The sequence below is a fragment of the Lissotriton vulgaris genome, chromosome 1_1 (assembly GCF_964263255.1).
Source record: "Lissotriton vulgaris chromosome 1_1, aLisVul1.2, whole genome shotgun sequence".
In the NCBI taxonomy this organism is placed as follows: domain Eukaryota; kingdom Metazoa; phylum Chordata; class Amphibia; order Caudata; family Salamandridae; genus Lissotriton; species Lissotriton vulgaris.
Window position 1 is genome coordinate 293,713,751 of NC_141685.1, and position 21,381 is coordinate 293,735,131.

Sequence of the window (21,381 nt, forward strand, 5' to 3'; positions counted from 1 at the left end):
GCACTGATGCCCACCCAACAGTCTGACAGATAACCTGTACAGGCACTCCATATGCAAACTCAGTGTTAGCAGCCTCAGCTCTGGTGGAATAAGCTTTCAGGCCTTCTGAAGGGTGAATTATAGCCAGTGCATAACAGATCTTAACAAAGAGAACTATCCATAGAGAGGTGGTCAGTTTCTGCAACACCTTGCCCTTCTTTGCACCAGAGAACACTACAATGAGCTGATCGGTTACTTGGTGTTCCTTGCTACAATCAATGTAAAAGCATATACCTATCCCAAGCAGCGGTCTCTCTTCCTCTTTCGAAGCATAAAGTGACACAAAGAAAGTCAGAAGAGTAATGGATTGTCTGACATGAAAAAGCATCACCACGTTCAGTAAGAATTCTGCTCAAGTCCATAACACCAGTTTGTTCGGAAAAAAGGGGATATAAGGAGGCTGGACAGAGCAGGACTGCATCTCGCTCAAACACGGACTATGTCATCACAAATATAAAAGGTTTTTAATGTGAGGAGGCACAATGGACAACTGTGCACTTGTTTGGAAGAGATACACGAGGACTGTAAGGACCATGTCATCACATAGGAATTTGATGGAAACAAATGATGTAAACTTTTTAGAAAAAGTATCACATAAGGTTGATTTGAACAAGGGCGGCTTGACCTTTACCGGTAAAAAGGCCATAACACTGGCAAATAACCTTTCATCGTGCCCACAGCAAATCCTTGCTGGGCCAAAGACAAAACAAAAAGCACCACATCTGACACTTTGGCATGCAACGAGTAGATCTAGCGGGAGTTACACCAAGCCACAAACTTATTCGACTGTCCACAATACACTGATTTAGTTGATGGGACACTCGGCTGCCAAGATCCCATCAACAACTTTAGAAGTAAGGTGGAAGGAGGTCAGATGCGGCCTCTCAATCTCCGTGCATGGAAGTGCATATTGCACCAACCTGAGTGCAAGTCTCTGGCCTGCTTCTGCCTGCTTCTGCGACAGAAGATCCTCGTGTAGCAGCAGCCCGATTGGAGGACAAATGCAGAGACTCAGACGTTCCAGGTAAAACATTCTCCTGTTCTAATCTAGAGCCACGATGGTGAATTGGTCCCAGTCATTCCTCATCTTCTTCACCACTCGGGCTGAAGAGGCAGGAGCAGTAAGGAGTACAGGAGTCCTGTAATTCACTGCATGTGGAATGCGCCTCCAAGAACAGCTTCCTTGGATCTTCAACATGCAAAACTGGTGACACTCCGCATTCTCGATGGTCGCAAAGAGATCGAGCCAGGATTTGCCCTATTACTGGAAGATGCCCTATGTCACCTGCAGAAATAACTACCATTTGTGATCCTCTAGGTGTCAGTGGCTAAGCTCATCCGCCTTGGCATTTAACCTCATGCGTGCTAGCGGAATTCCGCTCCTGCGCTGAGATTTTTTAAAACGCATGTTACGTGACGAGCTGGGCTCGTCATCAGCGTGCGAGGAGGCTACGCCATGACGAGCCCAGCTCGTCATCAGCGTGGAAGGGGTTAAAGATCCTACCATGTGCTGTGTCACCAGAGAAATGCACCGATGGCTCAGCCAGCTCCAGGGGTGCAGAACCTCATGAGACAGGTCCCACAACCCCACCTGCCCTGCTTTTTGCAGAACCACATGACAATTGTGTTGTGCGTGAAAACCTGAACCAGCAAGAAGGTCTTCAACGTCAAACAAATCACCCACAGCTCCAACAGATTTATTTGGAGTTGAGACTCTGCCGGACACCAGAGTCCCCTGATGTCCACCACTCACAGATGGCCTCCCCAACCCAGCAGTGATGTGTTTGGCACCACCGTAAAATCTTGTTGGGCTAGAGAGAGGGGCCCGCTGCTGTTCCAATTGCAGTCGAGCAACCATCACTTCAGGTCTTTTGCAGTCTCATCCAACACTGGGATAGAATTCAACTGGTTTCCTAAGTCCTGGGACCACTGAGACTTCAAATTCCACTGCAGATAGGGCATATGCCACTGGGCATGGTCAGCAAGCAGGATCCAGGAAGGAAGCTGACCAAGAAGCCTCAGAACCATTTTCTCTGAGACCAGGCTGAACTTGGTGGGTTTCAGGACCAAAGGCCGAATCAGCTCCTCAGTGTAACGAGAACGATGTCTGGAGACACAGTACACCTTGGTGCCTTCTCTGGAGTGGCAGGATAGTGCTGAGCTACTCTTGTGCTTATGTTTTAATCTTTAACTTATCAAAACTTTGATGGCAAAGAAATAAGATCTGCTTTGGGAACGACTTCAGTAGTAGATCTGCACTCATGACTTCGATCTGAAATAAGCATTGTGTGGAGTCTTGCAGTGCTTTGCCACACAAAGCTTTCCCTTTTATTCACGAATGGCATGAGGATTCGTCTGGGTGCAGTTGTCACAGCTCTTCAGAGTTGTGCGCCGAACCCAACCACCTGAGACAATTTGTGGGGCTGTCACAGACATCTGTTAACAACTGTCCCTACAAGGCTTAAACAATGCAGTGTTAAGGGGGCAACATGTTCCCTTGCATACTAGAATTTTTTTGGGGAAAAAAATGACTTCACAAAGTGAAGGAAAAAAAAAAGAAAATTAAGAGCAGAGCTCCGATTCAGTGTTTTAAAGGCACAGAAATGTAGGAACTGAAGTCAGCATCCTTCGGGGGTGCTTATATGCAGCTCCATGTGTCACTTCCGTAGCAGGGCAGCTTTGGCGAGAGCTCGCATGGCAACACCTACCGGTCTGTAGGAACACTGCTTTTTGAGTTTCCAGATCAGACTGGCACCTGGAGATACTCGCATCGGGAGGAGTCTGCAGTTAGAAGTGTTATATTTACACAACGCAAGGCATTTATTCTTTGCATGTTGGAAGGATGAATAAGCAAGAATGGCTCGGTCAGTATTGGAACATTTTATTTCATGCATAGGTTGCAATCCATATGTGATCTTAGTCGACTTTCATACTGCCTCCAAGTAAATCCTGGTAAAGGCGCTGTGCCTCTAAATAAATAGGAGAATTTATTGAGGGCCCTGTTCTACAACCCCTACTTTCATGGGTGGTATATGATCTAATTCTTGATCACTCAGCCCATCTGAAAGGGTACACACAAGTCATGAGATTCCATCAGAACATATGTGCTAGACTCGAATGGTCGAAGTGCCAGCAGAGAATGCATAGCAAAGCTCTTTTTGTCTGGCCATGAAAATATCCATCTACAATATGAAATTGTATGGAGTAACTTAAACCAGGAGCAAGGGTATTAGTAAACACCTCTCGCTGTGTGAATCTGTGCACCAGTCACTGGATAAAGGAATCTGTGCACCAGTCACTGGATAAAGGAATCTGTGCACCAGTCACTGGATAAAGGAATCTGTGCACCAGTCACTGAATAAAGACTAGATGGATAAAGACTTCAGAAGGGCTAAAAAGCAAGTACCTTGAACGAGGAAGGAGCTTCAGATTGTAATAAGTAAACAACATTTAAAACTAATGTCTATGCTCCGAACGAATGATTAGTAGAGTTGGGTTGACTAGTATGGAGAAGATAGTAGTAAACTCTGTGTGTACTAACCTTGAACTGCCTAAGTAAACAAGCATTTACAATGCTATGGTCTCGGCATTATTAAAGGTAGAGCTATTGGCATTGCTCATTACATTTTTGTTTAACATTTTCTTTTAAATCATAAATAAATGGCATTGTCATTTACATTGCCAACAGTTTAATCGTTAAATAAATGGCATTGTCATTTACAATGTCAATAGGGGCGGGTTCAAACCCCCTAACTAAGAAACATTAATAGATTATTACTCTTTTCCTACGCCTAGTTTCTCCTTTTCCTCAATTGTACAAATGGAGCTCGAGATACCCCCCCACACTCACACACCCAACAACCGAGGCTCATCTTTCACTCTCCTCCTTATGCATTTATGCTATTAGGACTTATTTCTCGAGTGCGCACTGGGTCGGCACATTAGTAATGTTTGTCATGTTATTCACAAAACATTGATCTAAAGTGTGAGAAAAATGAAACGTGCTCGTGTAACCTGAGAGCCGGTTAACTAACTAAGAGAGCTGGTGTGCACGAAACAAACAGAGAAAGAAGGAAAGAGAGAGAAGAAAGTAAGTAGGATGAGAAAGCAGGACAAAGACTGAGGAAAGCCTCAGAGAAAAGGAAGAGCGGAGGGAATTGGGGAAGCTAGCAGAGTAATGCGGGAGATGGGAAGGGGAAAAGAAGACAAAAGGAGGTAGTGGCAGTTACAGCAGGACCGGTTTATATTTGTTGCATCACACGTACAACAGCAGACTCTCACTCTGTGCTCTGGGCACAATGTTGAATGTATGTCGGTCTAATTCGGCCATCTGAGTGAGTCATACAAAATTATAACGCGCCCTGTCACCCCCAGGCTCCCCCCGTACCTATAGATATGCTCTGAAGTGAAGGACAGACACAGGAAGTGAAGGAAGACACAGGTACCGAAGCCAGGTTTTGGTTTTTACTGACGTGATGCACTGCAAAGAGAATACAGGGCTTCGAATCTCATTCATGTAGAACGGTTCCCTATGAAAGTCATAAAGAGCACTTCAAGAGCAGCTGGGAGTCATGCTGTCAATACAAACTGCGGGACTCGCGGGGGGGGGGGGGGATGTGGGGTGGGGGGAACAATTCCACGAACCATGAACAAGCCGTAACCCAAGTCTCTCGGGACACAAGGGAGGGACAGGTGTTAGGACAGTACTTTCATCGCTTATGTTAAATAGCTGAGGTACAGAAAGGCATTCTGCAGAAGAGAAAACCGATACAAAGCCTTACACAGTCACATGAAGAGTGAAGTAGATTTCGAAGAGCAAAACATTGTAGACTAGGCAAACCCGGACCATAAACCCACGCTAGTACACGAAAGATTCAAATGTAAATTTATTACCAAACATATTGGAAACAAGGAGGGTAATGGGGGGGCATGGAAGGAACTAGGCGGTGCAAACACGACACTCAAATGAAAGATGAAGGAGAGGGAAGCGGAGGAGGCGCGTGTAAGGGCACAGAGGAGCAGGGGGGAGCAGCGGGGGGGATAGCAGAGGGGGGGGGGGGGGAGCACAGATCATGCGTTTAACCCTCACTCAAGATGAGCAGTAAATGTGCCACCACAGAAGGGCAGGGGTAACCCTGGCCTAGTGCGGATTCAGCGCGCACAATCAGCGCATGCAGGGACCATTACTGAGGGACAAAGAGAGTCAGTCAGCAGCAGGCCCGGGCTCCGTAAATCCCTAGACTAGCTCTGTGTGTGTGTGGCATTTAATGCAAAAAAAAAAAAAAGACGCTACACAGCTTCCCTTAGCGCCTCAGCTCTGTACACGAGGTGAGGAAGTAAGATTTGCGAAATGCCCCCTGTAAGCAGGCTCCGGTACCAGACGCCTGTAATGGCGTGCATGTGACCCGGCCAACCCAGCTCCCAAATCAGCAGGACATGGCCCGCCGGCAGCGCTACCCTCCACAATGGTCTCAGGCTCAGGTTCCGACTTCACTGAGGGCGCTGCATGGGAGCCCGGAGGCGAGGGAGAGCTGAGCCAGGAGTGGAGGAAGTAGGCAGGGGGCAATGTATGTTGGCAGAGCGCCGGATACCAGCTGCTACCCGCACTCCAGTCTAGCACCCCCCCTCCCCGATGCTGAGATCCTGTGCGGGCGGGCATAGACACCAGACTATCAGGAGCTCAGGCTCGTGTTCCAGAGCTCAGCTGAGAACAGAGCAGGCTGGGACAGGCAGCGAGTGGAGCGGACTGTGCCTCTGAGAGCACGCTCAGCAGGCAAGAGGCAAATTAGAGAACCTACCACAAGGGAAGCCATGGGGCACATCAACCGGAGCAGGAGGAATCCGGAGCAGGGGCCTGCATCGCCCAGCCCTGGGAGCAGCCTAATGCGGCTCCTCTGGCCTCGGGCAGTCGGCGGTGAATTTAAAGCACTTCTGGAGATCGACGGCCGGTGTCGATACAATACCGGCCCTCGGGGCTTCACTTTGATCACGGACCGGCCTTCATTTAAGACACTCGCAGGGGGGACGGGACTGGCGCGCGGGGGGGGGGGGGGGGCAACGGGACTGGCGGGGGGAGGGGCCGGGCCTGGCGCGGGGCATTAAAAAATACAATTAAAAAAAAAGAAAACTTACCTGACTGCCCGTGTCAGAGCAGAGGAAGCGGCACTAGTGTGGGTGGAAAGCGGCAGCATCACCGTACTCGGCGCCGGCTGGGCAACAATGGCTGCCTCGAGCTTCTAAAATTTTTCGGATTTGGGGGCGTGTTTTGCTGTCCTGAGTAACGGACAACGTCACGAGCTAAAGAACAGCAAAAATGACGCCCCCAAATCCGAAAAAGACGGGGCTTGTTTGGAATGACTCACTTCTCTTTCAATGGCTGGCCTCTGTTTAGGAAGCCAGCCAATGGAAGCGAACGGAGCTGAGAGGCGGGACTAAACTGTCTACTACACAGCATACGATCTCCTCCCGGAAGCTGGCAAGCCAGCATTTCCGGTCCTCGACCGAAAAAAGCAGACTTTGAAGCATACATTCAGCAGTGCTGCTACTCGGCTAGGATAACAACGTCCATCAAAGTAACTCACACTGTGTACACACACTTAAAATAAATGTAGACTGTCAGTCAAAACCCCTCTACAACATCCAACTGCTATTTAAGAACAGCAGCTCCATTTTGTGCATACCTTTATCATGATATAGACTGGCCAAGAAAGGAAGCGGTGTGCTTTTCTATAGGTCGCTGCCACCAGACCGTCTCTAGATGCTTTGTCAACCTGCAAACTACAAACCCTGAGTAGCAACTTCTATTGTTGATTTTGAAAGTTCTCGCCACCTCAAAACAGGACGTCTCTTGTGAATGCACAGATTCGTAAGAGTTTTAGGTCAGCATACGATACGTCGAGGAAGAGATTTGCCTGCTCAAAGAGAGTCCATGTTTAAGGTAAGCTTGTCAACAGCAAACACCACTTGCAAGTAGTCCTGGATGAGCCAGTCAATCAAATGTAGGCCTACTGGCATGTGGACTTGTCCCAATCTCCCTAAACCAGCATTCTGGGCGACCTCCTGTTTTTCTTTTTATAAAATTCTTTTTATTTTATTTTCACATGTTCATCTAACATTGATGGACACAACATACTGCAGGCATAGGTCAACCTATTCATGCAACTCCAACGCTTCTTTCAATACAGTACACTGATCTCAAGGGCTGGCTGACAAAGTCCATTGTATAGCAGGAGGATTAACCCAGCAGACTCTTAATATATTACAATCTCATCATAACTCAACTAGATACCTATGTTATCTAATGTTGACTACCTGCAGTTTAAACTTGCACTTTGCTGTGGTTCTCCATTCAATTGGCATCACAGTAGTCAAGCCTGCAACCCTACTGGCTCAAACGATTACTTTAATGCTTGAATGAGAGCACTTGCATGGTGCGTTTCAAAGTGCCCATTGACACTTTTTGAATACTTCAGGTATTTGGGCCGAAGAGACATGTTTAAGTGATGGGTCATGCCTGGATTACTTGTCAGTTTGCTCAATTAATTGAGGCGATGAGGAGCCAAGGGCACAATTCGATGCTACTATAAGGATCAAGTAGAAAAGAACTTGCAGTACAAACTCAGAGGTCAGATGGCACTTACACCACTTACAGAACAAAGAGGTCTGAGGGTGAACACAATGACCGGCCCAGCTGCTCCTACACACAGGAAGGGATGAGGAGAATTGGAGGGACTAGTTACACACACCTGGGAGAGAAGCCAATCTACTTTATAATGGGAGGGTAAGGAGAAACCACACACACTCCAATTTGGGAGACTCTACACTAAACCAAGGGATCAGGGCAAAAGCTACAGACATGAGGTGTAGAGCAGGTGACAAGCTTTTATGACCGTTTTTTGGTAGGGTAACTAAGTATTGCGCAAAATCAGGGGTAAAGACAAGGTACAAAACAGTAAAGCGGGTACAAAACAGGTAGGGCATAAGAGACACCAGGTACCTGGTAGGGTCATAGTGACCCGTGAAAGAGAATTTCAAAAGGCACCTTATACCACATCAAACAAGAAAATCTCAGTACTAGTAATCTGGAAAAAGAGAGCGCAGAGAAGAACATGGACGTCACGGTGAAATAAAGGGAAGCAGGGATCCAAAACTGTGTGACGTGACTGGTATTCCACAGCAGTTGAGGAACAGTGAAACCATCCATCTGTTACACAGTAGACGGCAGGAGACACATGCTTCACCAAAACTGGATTAAAAAAAAAAAAAAGAGGATACAAAAGACCAAGTGCAAAATAAATGGGAAGGAAACTAACAATCCACAGAAAGAGAAGGGGCTTAAGTAAGCAAAGTGTTACAGAACATGGAAAAGAGGCCAGACGAGACTACACAGCTTAAAAACAGGGGAGAACAGGCACTCTTGAAACTCTTAAAAGAATGTGGTTTGCAAACGTTTGACCCAAAAGGCAAGTATTGGAGTGGGAGAAGGGGAAGAGAACAAGGGCAACATGAAGAGGAGGTACTGTGTGCAGCATTTAAAAGATGAGCTACAAAGTATGTAGAAAGCATATCACACGCCTCAGAGTTGAAGCTAACAGAGGTGCCATAATGTATAGAACGTGTGGGATAAGTGTCTACCATTGATTCTGATAGCAGTATCACACACTGGTAGAACACCCGAACAGACAAACGATTATAGTAATAAGATCGCTGCTAGCTATTTAAGTTTTTTGTTCAAACCAAAAGTGGATCGTGCTGCTAAAGTTTGAAACCTAATAAAACGAAAAGACTGGCAAGTTAGTAAAAGAAGTGAAAGGGCATAACTAATGGATAGCCATGTTGACAGACTTACCTGTAGAATGGCCACAATGACCCCAAACAAACCGATGGCACTGCCAAAGATTTCTACAATTAGAATCTTCACAAAGAGGCTGGCGTTCTGGGCATCGGCCAAGGCAGCACCACTCCCGACAATGCCCACACACACTCCGCAGAAGAGGTTGGATAACCCTACAGTGAGACCTGCTCCAAACATCGAGAAGCCTAAAAAAAGAAAACAAGGGTGAGTCTAAAGTAAGTTGTGTTTCATAAAGCTACAATTTTACCATAGACTTATTTACCTATTTTAACGAGAGTATTACACAGAATGGTATATACAATATTTTACAAGAATAGTAAGCTGCTGATGCAGCTGAATAAGGCTCAACAGATTTCAGCTGTCTCCCTTCTCATCAGGTTACATGTAGAGGTAACTTTATGATCTAGCGCAGATTGTTTTCAAAGATTATCAACGCTTTCAGAACTACAAACAGGGCTGCAAGTCCTAAACGTTTTTCAGAACAGTTTTAATTTACAATAACCGAGCACAGCCACTAACTCAAAGTTTAACATGTCCCCTAGCACATACTTCTTGCAAACGCACCAGCATTCCTAAGGCATGGACACAAACTAGTCAGCATTCCTCAAGCGTTGAAGCAAACTAGCCCAGGTAAACAGAGGACAGGTGCTGGTAACAGGAGAAAACACAGAATATGGAAACCTAAGTTACACAACAGGGAAGGAAGTTAGTCACTAGTAATCTAAAAACCCCATCCATGTATCTTTAAGAAATTAATAAACACTTGGTTATATGTTATTTGCGATATTGGTTATCAATTATACTTGTGATGGAAGACCTAAAATATTCTCCACCCCAGGTCCTGCAGCACTTCACGAAGATCTCTTGAATTGTAATTAGATATACTACAAAGGCAGAATCAGAGTCTGGACAAGTAAGGGCAAGTAGAGTAGCGGGCAGCCTGGAACTGTCGGAGATTCCATGCTTTTACACCTCAAGAAAATTTCCCCCACACCGGTAGCAGCAGGGACCAAGGAAAAACGAAAAGGAAACACTAGGCCCACCCCCAGGGACTCATGATGGGTCTATGTGGCCAGAACAGCCTCCCCGAATAGGCTTGGAGAGAGGCGGCCTCAGAAAAAGGAGGTACCATTTGCCACAGATGACGGCAACGAAGGTGAGAAGCCCTGGTAGACTGAAAGTCAAAGTACCACCGAGAAGAGACTAGGAGGATAAAAGCAGAGCTCTGGCCATACAGAAAAATAAAGTACAGGCATCAAGATAGTCTAAGGAGGAGAAGCCGGCGTAGAAGATTTTTGGGGGTTTATATTTTATTTGTGCACCAGTAATATAGTACTGATGCTTTTCAAAATAATTCCGTATACTCCGTAGAAGTGTTTTTTCTGATGTATGTTAACTAGGCCTCAGTTTAATTATAAACATTACCTATCTCAAAATAGAAGTCACCCATCACTTACACTTCTCCGCCCCTGCCACTTCTCTCGGCAGCACAGAATAAAGCCGAGAGGATTGGTTTGTTTTCACTGGTATTGTTGTCCTGCACTCGACGACCTTTCAGTCACACCCAGAAACATCCCAGGGTCCTTCTGATAATTCATTGTAGCCCATTCATTCAAAACACATTATTATTCATATACCTGGTTATGTTCTAGAATCTCCGAATGACAGTAGCATAAAAGGTGCTAAATAATTAACCATGTATTGGGGATAGTTCTTAGGTGTTTATGCAATGTGATGTGCTCTGATTTGCTGGTGAAATACTACATTTGGTCACACCACAGTGATTCTACAGATTATGAAATTTCATATGCAAAAATAATGTATAAAAGTCCTTTTCTGTTTTATTATGGTGTCTTTACCAATTTTGCTGCCCACTTGGGTTATAGAATAATTTGTGATTTTTGCTTTATAATTCTGCATGAGGAGCATTAATGGCATCGAGTCTGTACCGCTTTAGTCAATTCAAACAGGTCTTGCACCGGGGCTTGAGGAAGGAGTAGTTTTTAGTGGGGTCCTTCTTCTAAGTCAGTGTTATAGGGTCCCTGCTTCCCTTGGAGTATGACGTAGAGAATGTTCTGTCTCTTGGTTGTGAGAGCATCAGTTATTAAATCAGGCTTTCCTAGAGGTAGATGTGAAGTACGCTACAATTGCTTGTGGTATCTACAAGGTAGTCAAATGTTCTACATAAACATTTAATTGCGGAATAAAAGGATGTAAAAACATTCCTCCAGTAATCATTCAGCATGCGGCTACAGAAGGTATCAGTATGTCAAATGCTTTAGAGACAACAATTTCTAAAAGAAGGACAGTGACAAACTTAACTTACACAAATTCAAGACAAATGAAGCTAGGATTGCAACAGAGCACAGGTATGTGACCGGCTGCTATAAAAGCGGGAAGAAAGAGCTATAAAACACCACCATAACATATGTATATTTGGTCAATGTCGCACAATTAATTAATTTGTAAAATAAATACAATTGTGAAACAGTTTCTGAACATTAAATTACTATATTACACTAGAACATTAAACATTTGGTAAATCATGCTTATTTAAAGGCTAATGCACTTGGTGGCCCAAAATCTGATTGTGTGTATGCTTACCAGTGGGAGCACTTGAAACCAGATTCCTAAAGGACTTTTCACAAGTCAGTGAATCCAACTATTGTATATGTACCAGTGTAACAACACTCTGCAGAGCGAGATAGTGAAACATTTACAACAAATGTATTATAAAGGCAGTTGTTTTTCAAGCAGATGGTGGAAACAACACCATCTCTGGAGAACATCTCTAACACACTAAATGCAACGGGATCCTATGATTTTCCCTCTGCAATGGAAATCCATCGACTTTGAACGGTTTCAAGTCTCAAACAGAGTTCTTACTTTGCTCTTATGATCGGAAAAAATGGATTGGACAGGGCACCTGCAGAGTCCGAATGGTATGTTTTTAAAACATTCGTGACTGGATGAATGTTAACTTTGATGCAAAGAGGAAAGCAACAATGTGCATTATTTCTCATAAGAGATACTGGTCAAACTAGGGGCTCCAACTCATAATTTTGTTTTATTCAGATTCACCTCTTGGTTCCAAAATCTCTGCTCTTTAAACATTTGTGGCATCAGTGACCACTCCAAACTCCGATATGCAATGTGAATGGTTTTGCAATGAGACAATTCAGAGAACTTCAACCTCTAATTCTTCCAAAAGGCCTCACATACATAGATAGTGAGTCAACCTACTGGCAGAGGCGGATGTGCAGAGACCAAGTTAGAGGTTATGGAGACCCCGATACAGATTCTGAAGGTTGTTATAAGATGGCAATCAACGCGGTCACAGGCTTCAATACCAGGTGAGCCAGACCCCAACTCTGTAGGCATAAACATTGCAGATGTATGTGTAGTGGCAACCTTTCTAAGGGTTGTGGAAAATGATATCTTCTAACCAAATAGCATCCCAGTCTGTGCATCTAAAACCTTGTGAGAGGAGAGTTGACCGGTTCAGAGCAGAAAGTGCTCTGACAAGCGGATGGCCTCGAGATCAATACAAAATTTACAAGAGATCAAGTAGCTGTTCTTTTCAGAATCAATCATTACATAAATTGGTCAGGGTCAATTACTTTAGTATGCAAGAACTGCATAACTAGGAACCTAGATTACTTAGAAGCTGCATTCAGATTCCAGATGTGCATAATGGTTATATAAAACCAACAGTGTTTGTGACGTCCCTTGACTGTACATGTGTGCTTTCTAAGCCATTCACAGATGCGAGCCCTCTGATAGCATAATGGGAGCCATGAGTGCCTGAAACCCAGAGAGTGGGCTATTCTTTTGAAGGAAATTGCTTGGTGGTAGTGCGGCTCTGCAGAATACTGAGCAAGTATTACAATTACTCTGCCACTCCAACTGCATTTATTGGCACTTGCAAACGGATTTGGCCACTACACAAGACAATCACCATTTTACTGATTCTGTAGCAAGTAGAAGAAATCTGGCCACATGACCCAAATGAATTCACAAGCCAGGGTGAATGTAGTATTACTGACCAGTGAGACAATCACTACCGTTCCTGCACCTAATCATCCAAAATATGGACCAGTGCCACAGGGATTGGTGCATAAAGAGTGTAATACAATAACTAAAGTTATTGACTGGCTGCAAGAGCAGTAAAGCGATCAGTCCATAAATGTGGTGAACCCTGTTTTCCATCCTCTGAAAAAAGCACTTTCATATTGTGAACGTACTAGCTATTTTATTAACAATTGTTTTATGAGGAATACATATGGTTATGACATTAATATTTCAATGAACGTTCAAATAATTACCCAATAAATAGCTTTGAAAAAGTAGTGGTGCAGAGCATTAACATACTACATAGCTCTAAAATGATGGAGCCGCTAACGCCGTAGCTAAACTCCTAACCTGTTAGAGAATATCCCTCACTCATTACACAAACAATAAAAACAGAGCCACATGCCAACAGAGCAGACTGTTCTAGGCTAGACTACCTCAAGCCACCTTCCTTTTGATAATACTATTACCACTTTCCAAGCACACAACCACTGCAGACTTACTGAAATATTTGCTCATGGGGCCATCTATAAATACTGTACCTACCTGCATGGTAGTTTTTAGCTCCAATTGTCTCCGGAGTAGTTCCCGAGAAGTTCTGAAAGAAAGAAAAAACACATATCCGGTATAAGCACGTGGGCCAAGCATAATTAAACACTAAATTCACTTTAATTAAAACAGACCTTGATAATTCACCACCCCCAAATACCTCAAACCACATGGAGAAGGAGTGTGTCAAAGTTAACCCATGGAGCGTAACTTTTCACGTTGGATGCCATCAAACCAAAATGCATAACTCCTTGCAACTCCTCTGCAGGATTTGCAAACAGAGAAATGTTTGAGACATCGTGCCATTAAGACCCCTTACCCCAACGGAAGCGGAAATAATAACATGATAAAGAAAAATACTAATAGAAAGTGGGAATAGAAGAATAAACGCTAATATCAAAACAAAAAATGGACCCCATTAAATGAAGTAAGACCCATCATTCTGTTTCACAGCTATCATTTTGGCGTTGGTGGTCTGCACACAGAAGCCTTGAGAGTTTCTGTCATGGCAATACTTTAGCAGTGTTAAATGGCACAGCAAATTATAGCAGAATAATCCTAAACTGAAAGGCATCTAAGCACTTTTAAATACAGTAAAGTTACTGGGCCGGTTTCAATGTTGTGTTTGTACTGATAAAACAAATCTAAAAGTGAGTTGTAAAATTTGGGCCGTGTCACAGGAACAATAATCCTATGATATTTCAAGACCTAAAATATGCACTGGCTGTTCCTTCAGACTTGCCAAACCAGTCCAGTTGGTCACAATGTAGACGCTTGCATGTCTGGCCAAAGTGTTGGGGATACTGCAGAATTGCTGCAGGAAGCAGCTGTAGTAGTCATGGCTTGCATCCACTACAGGAGGAAGTCAAAATCGAGAACCACTAATCTGATCCCATCAATGACCACATCGTACCCCAGGCATCTACAGGTCCACCAGCCCTGTATGCTAAGGAATCCAGCAGCAATCCCCTGCCACTTACCACTCTCATCATCCAAGAAAACTATCTTGAACTACAGACTCCTTCTACTCACTCCAACAAGGGTTTAAAACTCTTTAGGGACTTGAGCATCAAGAAATAGATTACCCTGATGCGCTTTTCTTTTCCAAAATCCTGAACACTGTGTAGCATTATCAGCAAACCAACGTATTCCAAAGGGAACACCCACGGCCTGATCAAAAGATCCTCTCGATCATTAGAATCTAACTTACAACAACCCTGAAAAGAACTATCTTGTTAGATAATTCTCCCACACATATGCTACCAACCAATACGCATGCCTCCCATGTGTGTAATGCTGGGCAAAGCACGTGGAGCAGATCCACTCCACCCACAGCAGCGTCTGTCCGGTGAAAACAGATTTATGTTGGCAGGTGTTAGGTATGCTCCATGTACGATATAAAACTGTATGAAACGAAACTTCACATTCTGTGGGATGTGTGTGGGTCCAGCCAGGATTGTTGTCCATTCCCTATCTGTCCAAGAATGATCGTGGTCTTCATCCCATTTGGTTCGTAAGAGTGTGAGTGGAAGGTTTTGTGTGTGCCAGTAAAGTAGCAGTTAACCATTGTACAATGTGACTACCTGTCCCCCTGACCTGTAATACTGTACTACTAAGTGTGAGTGTGGTTCCACTGCCAGGTCGACCCATGCTCGTATCAGCATGGCAAGTAACGAGTTGTGCATCAGAAAATGTCCCAGAGGGAGGTCTGCACCCCCACCAGGCCTGGGTCCAGGTCGAAAGGAAAGAGGCAGGACTTCCTCCAGTTAACCCGAAGGCCAGACAGCCTCGCAAAGTGATGTAGTATTTCGGCTATCACGCACAGTGGAGAAGTGTGGCTCACTGGTTAGAGGAGGCAGACCTGGAAGCAGAGGTCAGCCCGGGACCAGGGTTCAATTCCCGGCTCGGCGGGGTCTTGAGTCCAAAAATGTTCATGGACTCGACAATTCTCGCTCCGGTGCCTACTCTATTCACGGGTTCACACTCTGCAACTCTGGGCAATAGCTTGCTTAATCTCCACAACGGCCCCTCGCGGCGGGATGCCTGGCTTTCACCTTGCGGATACCCTGCAGGGGTTATCTCACAGGGGAATACCAGGACGGGTTCCGTAAGCAAGCGCTTAGAAACCGCTCGGTGATTTGCGCTATATAAATTCCTGTACATTTACATTTCATTTACACTGCGGACATCCTGGAGGTGTACAAGTAAATCATCTGCATACAGAGAGATACAGCAAGCAATCGCCCCAGTTAGTGCCCCTCCTGCGGAATTCTGCAGCTAGCAGTCGAATAGCCAGAGAGAATGCCAGAGAAAGGGCATCCTCGTCAGGTGCCGCGGCCAATCTGTACCAATTCAGATATTAGCAGGCCAGTTTTTACCCTAATGAGGGGCTGTGCATATACTAGTTTTATTAATTGTGTGAAAAGCACTTTGAGACCATATGTATGTGGTGTTTTGTATAAGAACGGCCATTCCAACAAATCAAAAGCCTTCTTAAGATCCAACACTAGGCATCTGGTTCGAGCCCAGGAGGAAGAAGTAACTGAGACTGAAGGCGGTGCCCCGAGCTGGCACAAATCTGTTTTGATCTGGATGTACCAAAAACGGAACAAATGGAGCTCGACAGGCCACCAAAATCCTCACCAGGATTTTGTGACCCGTTTTGATCAATGCAAGCATTCAGAAAGATCCAAGTTCCATCGGGTCTTTGTCAGGTTTAGGGAGGGAGACAAGCAGGGCCTCACGTTGGGATCCGGAAATGGTGAAAATAAGTCGATAATGCTTCTTCATACAAACGTTTTAACTGTGATGCAAGCAATGTAGCATACGATTTATAAAATTCAGTTGGCAGCCCGTCAGGGCCCGGAGTCTTCCCAGTAGCGAGGGCCCGGAGTCTTCCCAGTAGCGAGGGCCCGGACACTGGACAGAATTTCTTCTTGAGTGATCAGCTCATCCAGCTCCAATTGTTGCTCAGGGGTGAGCCACGGTATCTCTAGTGAAGATAGGAATTAACAAATTTGGTCTGGGGTGGCCTCAGTTGACGATCGATATATAGAACTCTGAACAGTATTGCGTTAGTTCTGCATGTATCTACTTTTGCACGTAGAGTAACAGGCCACTGGATGAGTGGAGCGTCACAATGGGTCTCCGGAATTCTTCCTGACGCACGATCCAGTCCAGTAGTCGCCAAGTTCGGTCAGCTGTAGCGTACGTGCGGAATGCTCAGTGTAATTTAAAGTACTTAAGCCTTTCCAATGGGGATTTATGTTCCGCCAGTTGTTTCGCTAGCTGGCATATTGCAGCTGCAGCATCTACAGCTCAGGTTCCTTCCGTGAGAAGCTGTTTTCTACTCACTTAAGGTCTGCTTCGATAGATATGCGTAAACCAGATTGTGTACTTAAGCAGTGCCCCTAAATCACTATTTTAAAAGCATCCTACTCTAAGAGGCGCAAGGGCGCTGTGACATAGTTGTCCTTAAAAATAGGGGATTACGGCAGATCTCAAAGCTTCTCACAACAGAGAGGCTTCCGTTATCTCTGGTTGCAGACCATCAGCATCCTATGTTATTTTCAAAAATTGTGGGTTGAGGTCAGAGTGGGTCCTGCCCATATATTCGGTCCTAGTCACAGACAAGGCAATAGGATAAGTGTACACTAATTTGTTGAGCCTAACATGCATTTGGTGTGAGCCCGAGTAGTAAGAGTATATTCCATCTGTGGGGTGATAATGTCACCAGACGTCTACCAACTGCCAGTGCTCCAGCCATTCGTAGAGCGCCTTTGCTGCTAGAACCATGGGTGTCCCTGAGAGCGGAGGAAACTAGCGATCCAGTGCTGGATCAACAACGCAGTTAAAATATACACCTATTAACCACGGTAACCCATACCAGCAGGATACTTTATTAGATATGGTATCAAGAAATGTGGCTTGGCCAAAGTTTGGTGCATATATTGAGCCCAAGAGTATATGTAGTCAGTCCAGATGACCTTTCACTAGGACGTATCACCCCTCTATGTCTATGGCAGTTTCTTCCACTGCAAAGGGTGTCCCCAGTTTAACACATTTGAGCACCCCGTGCACATAGTGTATATAGCAGGTGGCGAACAGCTGCCCCGCCAACGTCTTTGGAGTCTGGCTTCTGGCTACTACGGGGAGTGTCAAGTGTGTTTCTTGCAGGAAAGCAATGTGGGCTCAATGGCTCTTAAGGCAGGAGTAAATAGAACATCTGCGTGCAAGTGTGTGAAGGCCCCGGTGTATATATTAGTGGAGATCATTAGTATATTGGGAGATGATCTTGGGGAGTGGTGCATAGTGGTGAATGGAGAGTTTGCATGTAGGCTTGTGCCTGGTGCGGGTAAGGGAACCTTTTCAATCGCAGATTCACGCACACAACATGACAGAAGAACTCAGTTAAACAATCAAAAAAAACAATAGGCAACAGACTCCAATAATTCCATAAGAGCGGGCGTACAACACATATCTGTCCAAACTGTTAACCAAATGATTATGCCTCATTTGGCGAGTAGGGGCACGCCCTTGGGTATGGCAGGGTGATGTGGTACATGAGTGTAGTCGCCCAAGATGTAATGTAATGTATCGAGCAATAGAGTAATTGGGAATTAGTCAGAGGCACTCTAACACCCCTCTCCACGCTATCTCACCTTTCCTTCGCCAGCCTAGCCGCTTTGATTGATTGCAGGCGGCGGCGGGCGCCATCTTGGGTGTGGGCTGGGGCTGCGCTCTAGTCGCGCTGGCCTCCCGCCCTCCCAGACTACTTAGCTGGCCGTTTCTCAGTCGTTCGCTGCCTTTCTGAGCTCTCCCTGTGTGAGCACTAGGGCTGCGAGCTACCTGAGACCAGTACCTTTCATTGCTGTTTTTAAATGTGACTGCACTCGTTTTTAACGTAATTTTTAAATCGTGCTGAAAAATCTTTCTGGGGGCATTTTAATTCTATCAGAGTAATTGGGAATTAGTCAGAGGCACTCTAACACCCCTCTCCACGCTATCTCACCTTTCCTTCGCCAGCCTAGCCGCTTTGATTGATTGCAGGCGGCGGCGGGCGCCATCTTGGGTGTGGGCTGGGGCTGCGCTCTAGTCGCGCTGGCCTCCCACCCTCCTCACAGCCTATAAATGAGCACTAATAACAGACGGCGCAGCGGGCTGGCGCAGCGGGCGCGCGCCGAAGCCGCGCCAAAGCCAAGCCCGTCTGCGCCCGTCCGCGGCCGGACACGGCCCTGGGCCATAACCCCTGGCTCCCGACTGCTGTACTCATCCCTCCACTTAAGAGAGCTGAATCCTGGTAAAACTCATCAGGATTGTACCCCCGTCTCTCTCACTGCTGGGAGGGACACTAGTCCCCCCCCCCTGTCCAGGCTGCTGCTACCAACTTCCTCATTCCCACCCTCTAGCCCATCTAGATCCTAATTATGTCTCGTCACACGCTCCAGACAATGCTCCTCCGCATGGCTGTCGAGCCGCGCTTATCAACACGCGCTCACTTTCTTGCCACAGTTTTCACATCAAGGAGTTTATCATCGCTCATAACCTAGATTTACTGTTCGCTACTGAGACATGGGCAGATGCCGGCTCAGGTCCGGATTTTTGCGACGCTATCCCAGATGGATATAGCGTTGCTAGACATGATAGGCCCATAGGAAGAGGTGGTGGCCTTGCAATTATTTACAAGGACAAATACCGGACCACACTCGACCCTATAAATTCTGCTAATTGTGAGTCAGCTGCCTTTGCGATTAACATTAACCCCAAGCAAGCCCTAAAGGGTATAATATTATACCGACCCCCTGGCCCTCGTAGCGCCTTTCTCTCCACTCTCTCTGACCTAAATGACAATGTTGTCGGCTCAGAAAACTACACGATACTTGGAGATTTTAATTTCCATTTGGAAGAGAAGGATAATTCTGATACAATTCAACTAACGACTGACCTCTCTAATCTAGGACTTCACCAATTAGTTAAGGGCATTACACATCGAGCTGGACATACCCTTGATGGTCTGTTCACCAATGATCCTGACATTTCTGTGCTGGACATTATTCCCATCACGTGGTCAGACCACAGGGCTATTATATTTCAGCAAAATATACGGGCCCTACATCCTTCACTTCCGAGACCCCGAACTAGGGTGGGGACGCGTGCTTGGAAAGACGCTGACATTCCTCAGATGCTAGATTCCCTTGCCTCCTCCCATCCTCAGGGAGGAAATCCTTCAGCATTATCAGCTACAGATTTCCAAGATTGGATCCGAAGTGCCGCCGATCTAGTGGCCCCGGAGAAACTCACGAGACCCAACAGAGCATCTCCTCGGCTGCCTGGTATAATGAAGACTTAAGACTCCATCGCCAACATTGTAGGAATCTAGAAAGGCGCTGGAGGAAAGCTTACTGCCCCGTAGCCAGACAAATTTATAAAGATGCCCTTATGACTTACAAAAAGGCAATTGTGGCCCAAAAAACGGTCTTTTTTTCGGCACAAATTGAAACCGCTGCCAACTCTGCCAGAGAGCTGTTCTCCGTTGTTACGACCCTGTCCACCCCCCCCTCTGGCCCTGGGGTAGAGCCCTCACAGACCTTTTGTAATGATTTATCCACCTTCTTCACCACTAAGGTGGCAGATATATATGCTTCATTTGAAGGGGATATCAAAACTGAACACAGAGGTGGTAATGTGAAAGAGGCACCTTCTCATTACAATTACGACTTTCTTATGTTTTACACCTGCCTCACTTGATGACGTTATCACTCATCTCAACCACTAAATCGGGTTCCCCTTTGGACCCTTGCCCTCCTTCTGTGATGCAAAAACTCACAGAGGTGATCTCACGCCCCCTTATGGAGATCTGCAACACTGCATTTCAGACAGGCCAATTTCCTAGTATATGGAAGAAGGCGGTTATAAAACCCCTTCTGAAAAAACCCTCCCTAGACCCCACAGCCGTCGTCAGCTATAGACCCATTGCGTGTCTACCCTTCGCCGCCAAAGTATGCGAATCTATGATGAATAGACAGCTTTCAGAGTTCGTTGATACCTACCAACTTCGATGAAACGCAGTTTGGCTTCAGGAAAGGGCATGGGACAGAGCCCGCCCTGATTAAGGCCTCTGACGAGATCAGGGCGATCATGGATCGGGGGGGGGCGGCTGTCCTCATCCTTTTGGATTTGTCAGCGGCTTTTGACACGGTCGACCATGCCACCCTAGTCGACCGTGTCACAGCTCTGGGCATAAGCGGTCTGGCCAAGGTTCTCATCTCATCTTTCCTGGCAGACCGTACCCAGACTAAGGCTGGGAGATTTCTATTCACCCACTTCTGCACTCCCTTGTGGAGTTCCACAAGGTTCCTCGCTAAGTCCCATGCTATTTAACATTTATGTAGCGGACTTAGCGAGGGTAATAAAGGCACATGGAATACGGCTAACATCTTATGCAGATGATACCCAGCTGGTCCTGGGCATCCACAAGGATGGCTGCACTGTTGCAGCCAACTTCCAGAGAGCTATGCTTGAGGTCAGTACCTGGATGGCCTCTAATTGTCTTAGACTCAACTCGGACAAGACCGAGGTTATGACCTTTGGAAAACTCTCTCCAGAATGGTCTTCTAACTGGTGGCCGGAAAAGCTCGGCCATCCACCTGTCCCAGTGGAAAAAGCCAGAAACCTGGGAGTCAGCTTTGACAGCAAGTTGGCCTTTGACCTTCATACAAACAAGGTTGTGTCGTATTCATTCTTTATCCTGAAAAAGATTAAGAAGCTGCTGCCTTATCTCCCTCCCTCAGCTGGGAAGACTTTGGTTTCCACCTTAGTCTTCTCCAAAATGGATTATGGAAACGCTCTCTTTCTCCATACCCAGAAGC

General features: G+C 45.9%; 1 protein-coding gene across 1 annotated transcript in view; it reads right to left on the reverse strand.

The window, feature by feature from the left end:
- The window catches only part of ATP6V0B (ATPase H+ transporting V0 subunit b), a 141,821-nt gene that overhangs the window by 6,468 nt on the left and 113,972 nt on the right, over positions 1-21,381 (reverse strand). Inside the window, exons 6-7 of the mRNA XM_086952328.1 lie at positions 13,511-13,562; positions 8,888-9,078 (exon numbers count right to left, since the gene is read on the reverse strand). Coding sequence (XP_086808454.1) covers positions 8,888-9,078; positions 13,511-13,562 — 243 coding nt within the window. The remainder of the gene's footprint in view (positions 1-8,887; positions 9,079-13,510; positions 13,563-21,381) is intronic.